Below are 13,083 nucleotides of genomic sequence, written 5' to 3' on the forward strand. Positions count from 1 at the left end.
GAGTTCAGAGGTTGCTATAGTCTGCCTTTATAAGTAGCCACATAAAATAATTTCTTCTTTTAATACTAGAAACACTCAGAGTACACTTTTTACTTTAATCCCCTTTGTCATGAAAAATATGCTTTTGGAATACCTTGGATATTAGAAATCACATCTCAAATTTCTGGCTCCAGACATTCTAAGCCTGCCAGCGTCTTAGCTTTGTAGACTGCCTGGTGGCCAGAGCTCCATCATAAATCAGATGCTCGGTCCAGCAAACAGAGTCAGGCTTTGCTTCCGAACTGAATGTGGTAGGTTCTTTAGAAGGGAGGCTTTTCTGGAATTGGTCTGAAATTTGAATGGACCATCCATGAGAGTCCTGAGAGTTCTGATTAAATTCCAAAAACCTTCCTACATGAGGAAAAATGCCCATTTCCATGTATATGTGAAGCCAAAACACACATGTCAGCGAAACTTGCTCTGTGGTCTTAGATGAGCTTTTGGTGACCGACTTTTACGACCTCAGTTAAGTGAACGTGGACTTTAATATCAACTTTAACATCATAATAATAAAAAAATACTGCTTTTACTTATTGAATATAAGTGCATTTGTTATTAAATATTAGAGTAATAAAATTAAAATTAGTATATTGTATGCACCTTCAGATAAATGAGTAATACTTTATTTTTCTTCTCCACATTAACCTTAGATTCAGATGTACCAGCTGTCTAGGCTCCTTCATGACTATCACAGAGATCTCTACAATCATCTTGAAGAAAATGAAATCAGCCCCAGTCTTTATGCTGCCCCCTGGTTCCTCACATTGTTTGCCTCTCAATTTCCATTAGGATTCGTAGCCAGAGTTTTTGGTAAGAGATGCCTATGATCAAATAGAACGGCGTTATTTCTTCCAAGAAGTATACTTCTAGATGATTGTTTTATCATGTGTTATTCAGAATAGCGAATTGCTAGTGGGATTTAAAAATGTGTCGGGCTCTATTATGAGAGTAATTTAAAACCATATTGGTCTTAAATAAAATTGAAATTGTGAGGGAAAGAAGAATCGGTCTCTTGTATTTGAGTAAGCTATAATGGAGCACTTATTTTCATTTATACTTAAAAATCGGGGTATACTTTTTTTTAATCCAAAATAGCAATTTACTATAATAAGAACTTTTCATACATATCTTTCCTGCCTCTGGTTTTTTTCTTCCCCATGGTCTTCTTCATCCTGGATCCAAAACACAGAGAGACATGTTTTCTGACTGGGTCAATGGTAGTGCCTATGTCAACGTTATTTCCAAAGACATTTCTTAATCTGACTTTTTGTTGTTAATAGGGTAGCCAAAATTCATTGCTTCAGTGACTCTCTTTTCATGCCAGTGCAGTGGCGGAGCCAGTCTCTAAGACTGGGGGGCTCAGGGAAAAGCACCAAGCACAGGCACTAGGACCCAGGCAAGTTATTGCATTCCTGCCTACCTCCATCACAGCGCTGGGCACCGGGAAGTAAAAAGAGAGCATGATGCTCCCTTTGGGGGCCCTTAAATCTATTCCCAAGTCTTTAGTTAGGTTTATCTGAGTTCATTTCTTAAAAAGCAAAAACTGAAAAAATAAAAAATCTCTTTCCTAGAGGTTTGTTTCAGTGATGTTCAGGACGCTGATGACCTCAGAATGGGCTCCCAGTTTCCGTGTTCTGCTCATGCATCTGGCATCTACAGCACAAATCGTTAAGATTTATAACTGTGCTTTTGCTAAGTTGGAGCATTTTGTCAAATTATAACTGGTGGCCCAATTGTAGTTAATTAATAGTATTAGAAATAAATTAAATGAATAGAATACAGTGAAAATATCAGATAATTATAAGGAAAACTGTTGTTTGGAGAAACTTCAGTTTTGAAAGTATAGGTGTAAAATGTCTATATATACCAGATGACAAAATATGGTATCTTTCTTATTGTGAACTGTTGTTTAGAAAGTTAAACACCACATTAGCATTAATACAATATATAGACAAAGAACAGTAAAAAAGTGAAGTCAAGATTCACAGAATCAAATGTTCACCAGATTTCTCTTCTTTATTGAATATACATGACCGTTTTTCTCTAGTGAAGTTTTCTCTGGAGCTTGGGTTCCTACCAATAGGTCTTCTATAAATTCATATATACTTTTCTTCTTTTTCTTAGAGAACAATTTATCAAATCAAAATGCTGTTATGATGTTTCAGGGCATCTCTCTTTGACTTATCCTTGGAAGCTTGCTTTCAGAGTTCAAGAAACAAATATCCCCAGTGGTTCATTTTTTTGCTCTGAGAATATGATTGATGCTGTCAGTGCTACAATAGCTGCTCGATCCTTTTCTTTGAATTTGGTAAAGAATAGAGACTCTCAGGGAAGAGAAAGATGCATGAAAGAAAAATGAACATGTTTGAAGTAACTGTTTCCCGTTTCCCTCTTTTTAAAGACTCCCTGTTGTTTATTATTGATTACAGAATGCCAGAGATTGAGAGAAACTTTCATACAAAAGTGGATTCTTTGCAAAACTAGTATGTGTTTGTATTTGTTAGGAAGTGGAATAGGATACCCTCTGAAGCCAGGGTAGCTTTTCTGTTTCTCTCTCACTTCTGATTTAGATTACATCTTGGTTTTGATTTTTCTTTTAAAGTTTTTTTTTTTTTCTAATTTCTTGCCCTGGTATAAGTTTAATTAAATAGTAACTGGTTCATTTACTTTTTTATTATGGTAATGTAGTTTACATAGTACTAACTGGTTATGATGATGTGTTTTTGTATTCCCCCCGTCCCTGAAGAAGAATTTAAATACCAGTTGAGTGTTTTTGTGGTTTACTGTCTCCATTAAATTTGCCACTAAAAATTATAAACACATAGACAAAGAGATATTTATCTTTTTACTCTGACCTTATATGAGATTCCTAAATAAGAAGTGTAAACATGTTTATTTGTTTATTTTATTTTATTTTCATATATATACACATATATATTAATCTAGATGATTTTGACTAGCTAGTTTTCTTTTGAAAATATTCAGTGGTTCCACTATAGTAATTAAAAACAACAACCACAACAAAAATACACAAAAAACTATTACCACAAAGAACATGCTATTGCAATAGTGGATGCATAATTTTGATCATGAAAATTTTATCTTTTTTTTAGATATAATTTTTCTTCAGGGAACTGAAGTTATATTTAAGGTTGCACTTAGCCTACTGAGCAGCCAAGAGACACTTATAATGGAATGTGAAAACTTTGAAAGTATTGTTGAATTTCTTAAAAGCTCGCTACCTGATATGAATACAACTGAAATGGAAAAAATTATCACTCAGGTATGATTTAAATGACAATAAGATATAAGATTATATAGCACTTTCCTCTACTGATTGTATATTAAATGTTTTAGCGTAAAGATGTAGTTTTGCTTGATAGGTGTTTTTTTTTTTTTTTTTGGAAATATTTTATATTTTATTTAGAAATGAGTCTGTTGTGAAATTTCTATATTGTGACATTGTCTATGTGGCTATGCATAGGAAAAGTAGTTCAGTGCTACATAATGAGTTTTTAAAGAATCTTTAAATTTAAACCAATGGTAAAACTGAAGATAGAACTGAGTTAGAAAGACCTAATAAGTATAAAAAAAAATACAAAAAATAAAAAAGAGAGACACTTACCTTTGTAATATTGTTAATTCTGTTTAAAAATCTATAAGGAGTACATGTGGCCAGAGCATAGGCTTTGGAGTTAGACAGTATTGGGTTTGCATCATCTAGCTCTTTATTATTTTTTTGGCTTGCACATCTCAGCCTAATGTCCTAACCCTAGTATTCTCACCTCCAAAATGGGACAGTACCGATGTGAAGGGCTTTGTGAGGCTTAAATGAGGAGACTTGTATCAATCAGGGTCCCTTGCAGGAAACAGTCTACCTTCGATGATTTAAATGCAGACAAATTTACAAAAGTGTGGGCAGGGTTAACGGAATCAAACATGCATGTCCCGATGCCCAAAAACTAGTAACAGAGAGAAGCTGTTTGTAACCGTGGTGCTGAGGGGGCAGGGGGGGATATCATGGTGTTACCAGGCCCAGCCAGTGCAGGGACCATGGAGGAGGCGGGATCTCTGGAGGTGTTGGTGAGCCAGGCAGTGAAGGAGCAAGGAACACACACCCAGCCTGTTTCATCTCTGACCTGCTGGCCCCACCCGCTGGCCATACCCAGTCAGAAGCCAGCAGGAAAGGAAGTGAGGGGAAGTGCAGGGAACCCAGGTCTGCCTCTCGGGGTTCAGCAGAATAGATGAAAGCCGAGAAGCAAACGAAGAGTAATCAGTGCACCATATGTCCAGTCCCTGCTCTTCGTAAGGACCAGGTAAGTGGTACTTATATATTGATGTTGTTCAGGTGACATGAGCAAGCTTAAGACTGGATTTGTAAATGAAGCTGTCATCCTTTATGAGCATTGGTAAAATTTGCCACTTTCGTAGAGGCACTTGGGCAGAAAAAAGACTATTTAGAGCAAGAAAAAGGGAATTTGAGATCTCGTTCTGGTGCCCTGCTACCCACGACCTGTGTGACACTATGCAGGTTATAACCTCGCTGAGTCTTAACATCCTCCCCTACAAAATGAGAGTAACATTAATGATCTTATTACTTTTTCACATTTATAGGAGCAAGTGTAACCAATTAGAGTGAAGAATTTCATACATTGTAATCCATACTATACCATGAATTCATTATATTATTACATGTATAATTTTCTTTCCATTATGTGGAATCTAATTCACAAGAGGATTATTCTGCAAATATCTATGAACAGCTTTTATTTGTAAAAAGCTCTATAATCTGAAAAGCATAGCTTTTGTGTACATATTTACTTATTCATGTATTAATTCTTCAGAAAACCTTTTGAGACTAGCAAAGCAGTCAGAGATTGTGCTTTTAGAGAGAGATACTCTCTGATTTTAAATCAGATCACCTGTCTCCTAAAATTAATGAGGGAATTGCTTGGTTTTGGAGATTATTCTTAGGGTTAGTAGGTGGAATTTATAGGCAGGTAGATTTGGACTCAATGTTATAGAGATTTTTCTGACAATTAGAGTTGATTAGTTGTGGAATGAATTGCTGATATTAAAGGAGACTTTGATGAGGTTTATTTATGGTCACTGTAAGAATGCAAATAATGCAGAAAAGCACAAAAAAGAAAATAAAAGTAACTACAAATCTCAACACCTTGAGGCATAAAACCTTTAAACTTCCTTTTACACATCTCTCTTTGCTTACATACACATACAAATATAGCCGTAGTTTTATGTAAATGAAAACATACTATACATGCTATTATGTAACCTGAATTTTAAAGATATGTAGTATTGAACATTTTTCATGCTGATAAATACAGATCCAAGCCATCATTTTTAACTGTTGTGTAGAAGTCCATTGTGTCCATACCCACTAGCAGGGAAAAAGTGATGCTTGTTTGAGAGGGATAACCAGGGTGTCTATAAATCACCCTTAAATTCTAAGATTTGAGTATCTCTAGGGATAATAGGATAAATTAGTCAGATTCTCCGTGGTTTCTTTTCACAGTGTTAGTGTAGACACCGTTGCTTAAATGGCAGCTACTATCTTACCTTCCCTCTCAAATTTAGACTAAGGAGGGCTTACCTGTCCTTTAACTGCTAGGCAACCTGTCTTCCTATTTGGTGGTGATATGGGAGGGCAGAGGCAGCCCCAACTAACCCGTACGGCTCTGTACAGTGCGTAGAATGTGCAATTGTGAAGATTCTCTGTGCGATAGAATATGTAAGGGACTCCTAAGAGGCTCACGTAGATTAGCAAATGGATGAAAATATTTAGTGTAAGACCTTGTTGCCCCATTTACCAATCATTAGAAAAGCTTTGGGTCTCGTTATTATAGAAATAGCCAATGCAGTTTTGCTTACTAATCAGCAAAGATGATCTCTGACGTAGATAAGAGTCACTCAATGTCTGATGCTGTTTACCCGGTATGCTACATTTTGGGAGATAGTTACTAGATTATGTATATTTGGGTTGCCATATACTTTTGAACATTAACTTTTCCTAGTATCTTGGCCTTATTATGAGACTGTTTCTGTTGTGTAGAAATAGTCATTTGTCCTTATATTGACAGTCACTCTGGTTAGTCTTCCTTTCGGTATGTCATACCATTCCTAATTAACAAGTATTTGGAAATCTCTATGAAGTACACCGGATACGCAGACTATATCTTGGCATACGTACTAAAGGTCGGACTAACCCATGGTGTTTTTCACGGCAGGTGTTCGAGATGGATATTTCTAAACAGTTACACGCGTATGAGGTGGAATATCACGTGCTTCAGGATGAGCTTCATGAATCTTCTTATGCCTTTGAGGACAGTGAACCTGTGGAGAAGCTGGAGAGGGCCAATAACCAGCTCAAAAGACAGAACATGGACCTCCTAGAAAAACTACAGGTTAAGAGACAAAGATGTGACCACATGGCAGTTCAAAGCAGAACCTGCTTAAATGCCTATTGGGTGTTGCAAATATTTGGTTAAATTCAAGGGAGGAGGGGTTGCATATAGGACATTGGGACTGGCCTGGGGGACCTGGGGCATGGTGGGAGAAATGAATGAGGTGGGGGCTGCCGTAAATACAGAGGAAGTGGCAGAGCAGCAGAGTAAGCTTGGTGTCTATTTAACATGTATGTTGGGGAGAGATGGGGTAAATATGACGGAGGCAGAATTGTAAATAATCTTCAGTGTGAAGCAGAAGAGCATGGCTTTAATCCTGTTGAGAGGAGAAATCTCTCCAAGTTTTGAACCATACTTTAGAAAGAAAGCCCAATTTTGAAACTTCACTGAGAACAGATTAGAGTGGGGAGAGAAGGTAGGGAGGCCAGCAAGAAATCATTTGCATAAATCTGATTGGGGATGATGAAGATTGTCTATCGTTAAACTCACATAAATGGAAAGGAGATGTGTTTGAGAGAATTGAATGAAAACATGTACATATTCCCTGCCATCAAGAAGTTTACAATTACTAGGGAATATAAAATACTATATTTTTATTTATAAATACACACACACTTACAAGTGTAATAAGCAGTTTAGCAGAAGTTGATATTCTCCATCTACAAGTTGTATAATGTGTGCTGAGTATTCAAGCCATGAGGGGTGGGGCTTAGGAATGTTTGGTGCTCGGGGAGGTTAGAAGGTAGACCTTCTGGGGGTGGGGGGCGGGGAGATGAGTTCCAAGTTAGAGCTTAAGTACCTAATGGCTCTGTGGTTTCTGCTTATCCTCCACTTCCCCACACTGCACCTGTTTTCCAGCTAGAGAACACTACAGACTGCTTCTGTGTGGTGAGTCCTCTGGACCAGCTAGGAGAGAAATGGTTCAGAAATGAGGGAGCTCTAGAGTAACTGCTCCCCAAGAATAGGAACACTAACTTCCTTTGATTCATCCAACATTAGTTCTGGCCCATAGAAAATGCTGTGCCTTTTCCTATTAAAAAAAAAAAAAAAAAAAAGACCAGTGTCTATTTTCAAAAAGAAAAAGCAGTTGGGGTATTCGTTATTACATGGATATTTCAATGGTGATTAATTGAGGGCTTCCTTACTAGGGAAGTGGGTTTTTACCTGCTTTACATAACGATTTTTATTAATGGTTACAAACATTTTTATTGACAGTTCAGTGTTGTCAACACGTCTAGGTTCCCGGGTTATGTGAGCACCTCTGACACCTGTAAAAACAGAGGATCCAAGTATGTGTTTAGAAAACCTTCCATTTCCAGTCAGGGAGTAAAAAGTCTCTTTTAGCACTTCAAGGCAGTGTCAGGAATCTCGTTTCCTCATGTCGGGCCCCACTCACTCCAGAGGAGCCCCAGCATGGGAAGGGGGGGGCCCTCTGGCATCATGACTTAATATTGCATTTTTGGTATATTCGGTGGAATGAGATGTATTTTGTTAGTATCATCATTATATTTTTGAGAAACCTATAAATCTCCATTTCAGGAAAGGTTTCAGAGTATTTGCTTCCCATACAATTTTACCGAGTCATATGGTATGCGTGGTTAGTATCTGTACAGTCTGGCTGCTGCTGGAATGAAGAACTGGAGTCTTTAAATTTTTGATTTGGAGAATTTTGTGTTCTTTCCCCAAACAGATAGCTCATGCTAAAATCCAGACCTTGGAATCCAATCTGGAAAATCTTTTGACCAGAGAGACCAAAATGAAGTCTTTAATCCGGACCCTGGAACAGGAGAAAATTGCTTACCAAAAGACCGTGGAGCAGATCCGGAAGCTACTGCCCGCCGATGCTCTTGCCAATTGCGAATCACTGCTCAGAGACCTGAACAGCAACCCCAACAACAAAGCCAAGACGGGAAACAAGCCATAACTGAAGCGGGGCGGTCTCAGCAGACCGCGCTCTGAAAATGATTCAGGAAGGAAGAGTCTGCATGCTGCTGGCCCCCAGTGCTGGACCCTGGCACCTGTGGAACTGCCTAAGTCTGGTGCTGAGCCCTCGTCCAAGCCGGTGGGCCTCGCTCTCATTAGAGTTTGCCAATCTTAAGCCATTGTAGGCTGGTTTTTGTTGGTGGTGGTCACTATGTACATATATACATAAATGGACACAAACAGTTCATGCTTTCAGATTGAAGGGGGTAGATGTATATTCAGAACAGTTTTTTAAATCAAAACTTCATGAAATCCACTCCGAAGGGAAGTGAAAGCGAAATTCCCCTTGGACACCTGTGAAATCCTTTTTTCTTTGACACCTGTGAAATCATTTTGTTCTTTGTAGTGAAACAAAGCTAGCACATCTTTGTATATTGAAATACACTTGAAAAAAATGAATGTATTTTTTTTCTCCAAAGAATAGGATGTTTCACTTGATGGTGGAAAGGTGGAAATATTTGTGTAAATTTATGTGTATCAGTCTTAAAATGTACTGATATTGTATATAGCAGGAAAATGACTGATTACCAGTCAGGCTCCTATGATTTTTTTTCAGGATAATGGGAGCCTTCTTCCTCTGCCTGCTTTGTGCCAACTAACATGATGTGTCTACATGCACTTTGAATCTGGTTAGGCATGACTTTTGATGTGCCTAAGAAAAAAGACATTGTGGCTGAGTCTACCCACCCAGTTCAAGGTGAAACAGTACATTGCCAATTTTCTAGCTAATTAGATCTGCATTGTAATCAAACAAAATATGTCAGGTCTCAAAACTTTAATTTAGTACATGAATTGTCTAGATTGGCTTTCCCCCATTTTATTTAAATTACTCCTACAGTGCTTAACAGACTCCCCTTTACCTGGTTGGTACCACTGTTGGTGACGAGGATTTGCCATTTTCTCACCAATATGTGGGAGCTCTTTAGTTCTCCTTAAGTTAAATGAAGGATAAAGAAGTATAATTATGATTGGTTTTCTAAAGATGATATTCTGTGTTCAGATTCCTTTTTTTTTTTTTTTTTTTGGCCAGTTGTTAGAATCTACTATGCTCATGATAATCTTCCCCTTACATGTGAAAATTTATGAGAACTGTGAAATGTTTAAAACAATCTATTGAAATCAATTAGAAGGGAGGGAGAAAGTGGCACTAAGCCCTTCGAAAACTGCAATTCTGCATTTTGACTCCAAACTTTCTCAGCCACAGACAACATAATAGAAGACGTTCTCGCATACTGGGTGTGTGGAAGGAAAGTAATTTTCAAAGTACACATTCAATTCTCCATCTCTAAGATGATTCTATGATAGTGCCTCTGAAAGTTGGTGCAGCATTTTTGCCTTTCCATACAATATCTATCATTACTGCTTTTTGCAGTACTTATGTCATCACAGATGGATTATCTGGGATACTCTTCTTCAAAGGGAGTTCGTTATACACAAGCTACAGTGTATTATAGAGTAGAAGAGTAAAGCTCTAAAGGCTTCGGAGAGTTTTAGTGAGCAGATGATGAGCATCTGAAACCCTCCTGCACAGCCATACTCAGTGTAAATGTAATTACTCTTGTTAAAATCAGCATGCCCTCTAATCCAGGCAGTTTCTTAAAAGAAAATAAAGTCTTATTAGTAAAATTAGCGTAATTTCTAGGTTGTAGGAAATGCTGATTCTAAGTACCCCATTCATTTGGGGCCGCCAACTGATTCATTACTTGGATTTCCCCTCAATTTTTCTATTTGTAGGAGAAGTTTTTTTCAATGAGGAATATGATGAATATCACCTGGTGTTTGTTTTCATCAGGTGATGAAAACTACACGATGTGTGTGATACACAGGTGGTAGCCAAGGAATCTTCGAGTTGGGGAAATAAACTTTTCCTTTCAGTTATTCAGTTAAAAGTAAATTTTATTCTGGATCTTCAAAGTCAACATTATGAGTTGTATTATGGTGTTCAGAGATTGAGGTGTCTTGGATACAGTATTTCTTTTGAAAATGAGTTTCCTTTTTCTTTTGTGATTTTTTTAAATGTTATATCAGTTATGCTTCATGCATTGTTACATCTTCATCCAATATATGTAATGTCTAGTTCATTTCCAATAAATACATTGCTACAGTCTCCTTGGCTTACTGCTTTTACTTTTGTTTATAATAGGAGAGAAAAAGCTCTTGGTTAGTCTTTTACAACATCTGCATGGGTTGGATTATTGCTACTTAAAATTGGTTCACTGGTAATCCTTTTTAATAAAATCAGACAACGAAGATAATTTTTAGAAACATTTATGAAATGGCATTATTGGTTACCGGTTTTCAATTTTTTTTCCCCCACTGGAGCCTTTGCCTGATGAATGTAAAAAAAACGACGACACTGATGGATTTTAATTCTACCCCTTTTGTTTCCTGTGCCCCCTCATAGATAGCAAGGGAGAGTTAGACAATAAGAAAACACATTTTTAAATTGGGTTAGCTCCTGAATAAGAATTTAGGCACTTATGGTACGTGTGATATGAATACGTTTACATAAAATACATATCTTAAAAATATTCTCAAGTGTGTTTGGAATCCAATAAAAGATATTGTATCCTCTTGCTAACTTTAGGACTAAACATTTAAATATTTTGCAGTACATGTAGTAAACATTTTGAGTGTCAGCGTAGGCTTATGTAGTATAGTCTCTTAATATCCAATTTGACTTACCCATTTTATCACCATTTCATCTTTTTCTTTTTGCACTGTGCCAGATTACAAGTAGGAAATCTGTCAACTGATGTATTTAGTCCTCTACCACAATGTGTCACTCTTACTAGCTGTGATATATTGAGAAAAGCACTGGATTTAAGGTGGAAACTTTTAGATCTGAGTTTTGGCTCCACCACTCTTATTTATTCATTCAACAAACAAGGCTGTCTGTCATGATTCCAGATGTTTATGTGTGACAAAAACAAAAAACTAAAAAACAAAACCAAACAAACCAAAACAAAACAAAAAAAACTTATTTGACTTTTGACTGAATTTAAATCTATTTAAGATATTGAGGGACATGAAAGGTGTACAGTAAACAATAAGTCTTTACTTTGAGAAACAATGTGGAGAAAGAAAGGACTAACAGATTAGAATAAGGGATTTCTGAGATTATGTCTGTTCTTAACATTGTACTATATTGACTAGCAGGATGACTTGGTGAGTGGGTGGAGGGGATCTCAATATTTTGGAGCACCGGTGTTTGATAAAAGTAATGAAGCAGCCATTTCCCCTTGACAGAATTCTCTAGACTATCTAGGAAATGAGCTTCCTTTGTATCGGGTGAATAAAAATTAAAAAATGACTTACTGTGACTGTAACTTCTGTGTTAACATTATTTAAATGAAAGTCACTTCAAAACAATTTGTAGATGCATTTGGTTCTCTGATACCTAATTTCTCTTCAACTCAGAGTTGCATTATCTCTTTTGATTTAGGGAAATTTTAATTATTAGATAAACACATGCATTATGCAATCTAGAACTCAAATTGGGACACAGTACCTCATTTTGTATTAATAATTTCATTGCCAGAATTTCGAATAGGAAGAATAATCAATTAGTGGAGGCTTTGAAGAACATAGACTAATTTCAAGCATGTCTGAAATTTGCATCATTTAATTCAATTCAATTCATACAATATTTGCTGAACATTTACTGTGTACGCTGTACCCTGGGAGAGAGACATAGATAAATATCTCCATTTCAGTTCCATGAGTTCCATTATAAGGTTTGAAGCTTTATTTGTCCATAAGTGAGGAAGCAGTTGTGTCCAGGAGGGTTGGCAGAAAAGCAATGGAAACTTTTAAGTGAGGATTGAAGTGTCAGAAGCAGATTGACAGGAAGACAAGTGTGTGTGGGGGCGGGGGTGGGAAGGGTGGGGGGCAGAGTTGGGGTGGGGGGATGGAGGAAACAGAGACTATTAACCAGACTTTAAAATCCTTGATAAACTGTTCCTCAAAACACTCCCTCTGTGGTGACTAATTCAGTCTATAACAGCTTGTGAACTTAAGTTTTCCCGAGTAACAACAACACAGGAGTTTGGGATCTACAGTGAGGAAGACTACCTAAAGCAATGGAATGTTTCCCAGAAGACCTTGTCTGAGAGAGATCACTTAAAAGGGACTAGTGGGTTCCTAACCCTCAGGTCGCAACTGGTACCCAGTCCATGGCCATGTTAGGGACTGAGTCGCACAGCAGGAGATGAGTGACAGGCAAGCGAAGCTTCATCTGTGTTTGCGGCTCCTCCCCAGCGCTAGCATCACCACCTGAGTTCTATCTCAGACCATCAGGCATTAGATTCTCATAGGTGTCTCTGGTGCCAAAAAGGTGGGGGACTGCTGGACGAATGGGGTGGCAGCCAAAAGTGCCCTATCAGTCATTTTTGCTTTCCGATGACTACTCATCAGCAACCACCCTTTATCTCAGTAACAGAGACTTGTACTTCGCTTCAAATCTTAGGAAATGCGAGACATGCATTGGGAGTGTGGCTTTTAAGAATTTAGTTAAAGCATTCCAGCTCTGTTGGGTGTAGCTTTTAAACTCTGACTCTTGAAGTAGTTAAAATCTACCAGTTTCCTCTGGAGAATTTAGTGAGAAGTTGGCCTTATAATGTTGGGCTTGTTTTTCCCT

At 37.5% G+C, this 13,083-nt stretch overlaps 1 protein-coding gene across 3 annotated transcripts in view; it reads left to right on the forward strand.

Moving 5' to 3' along the window:
* The window catches only part of TBC1D4 (TBC1 domain family member 4), a 156,956-nt gene extending 146,405 nt beyond the window's left edge, over positions 1-10,551 (forward strand). For all 3 annotated transcript variants that reach the window (XM_016149361.2, XM_016149362.2, XM_016149363.2), the window contains 4 exons: positions 690-849; positions 3,153-3,322; positions 6,285-6,461; positions 8,152-10,551. In XM_016149361.2, the coding sequence (XP_016004847.1) occupies positions 690-849; positions 3,153-3,322; positions 6,285-6,461; positions 8,152-8,385 (741 nt within the window). In that variant the 3' untranslated portion in view covers positions 8,386-10,551. The remainder of the gene's footprint in view (positions 1-689; positions 850-3,152; positions 3,323-6,284; positions 6,462-8,151) is intronic.
* The last annotated feature ends 2,532 nt before the right edge of the window (positions 10,552-13,083 follow it).

Source organism: Rousettus aegyptiacus, unplaced genomic scaffold, assembly GCF_014176215.1.
Source record: "Rousettus aegyptiacus isolate mRouAeg1 unplaced genomic scaffold, mRouAeg1.p scaffold_m13_p_11, whole genome shotgun sequence".
In the NCBI taxonomy this organism is placed as follows: Eukaryota; Metazoa; Chordata; class Mammalia; order Chiroptera; family Pteropodidae; genus Rousettus; species Rousettus aegyptiacus.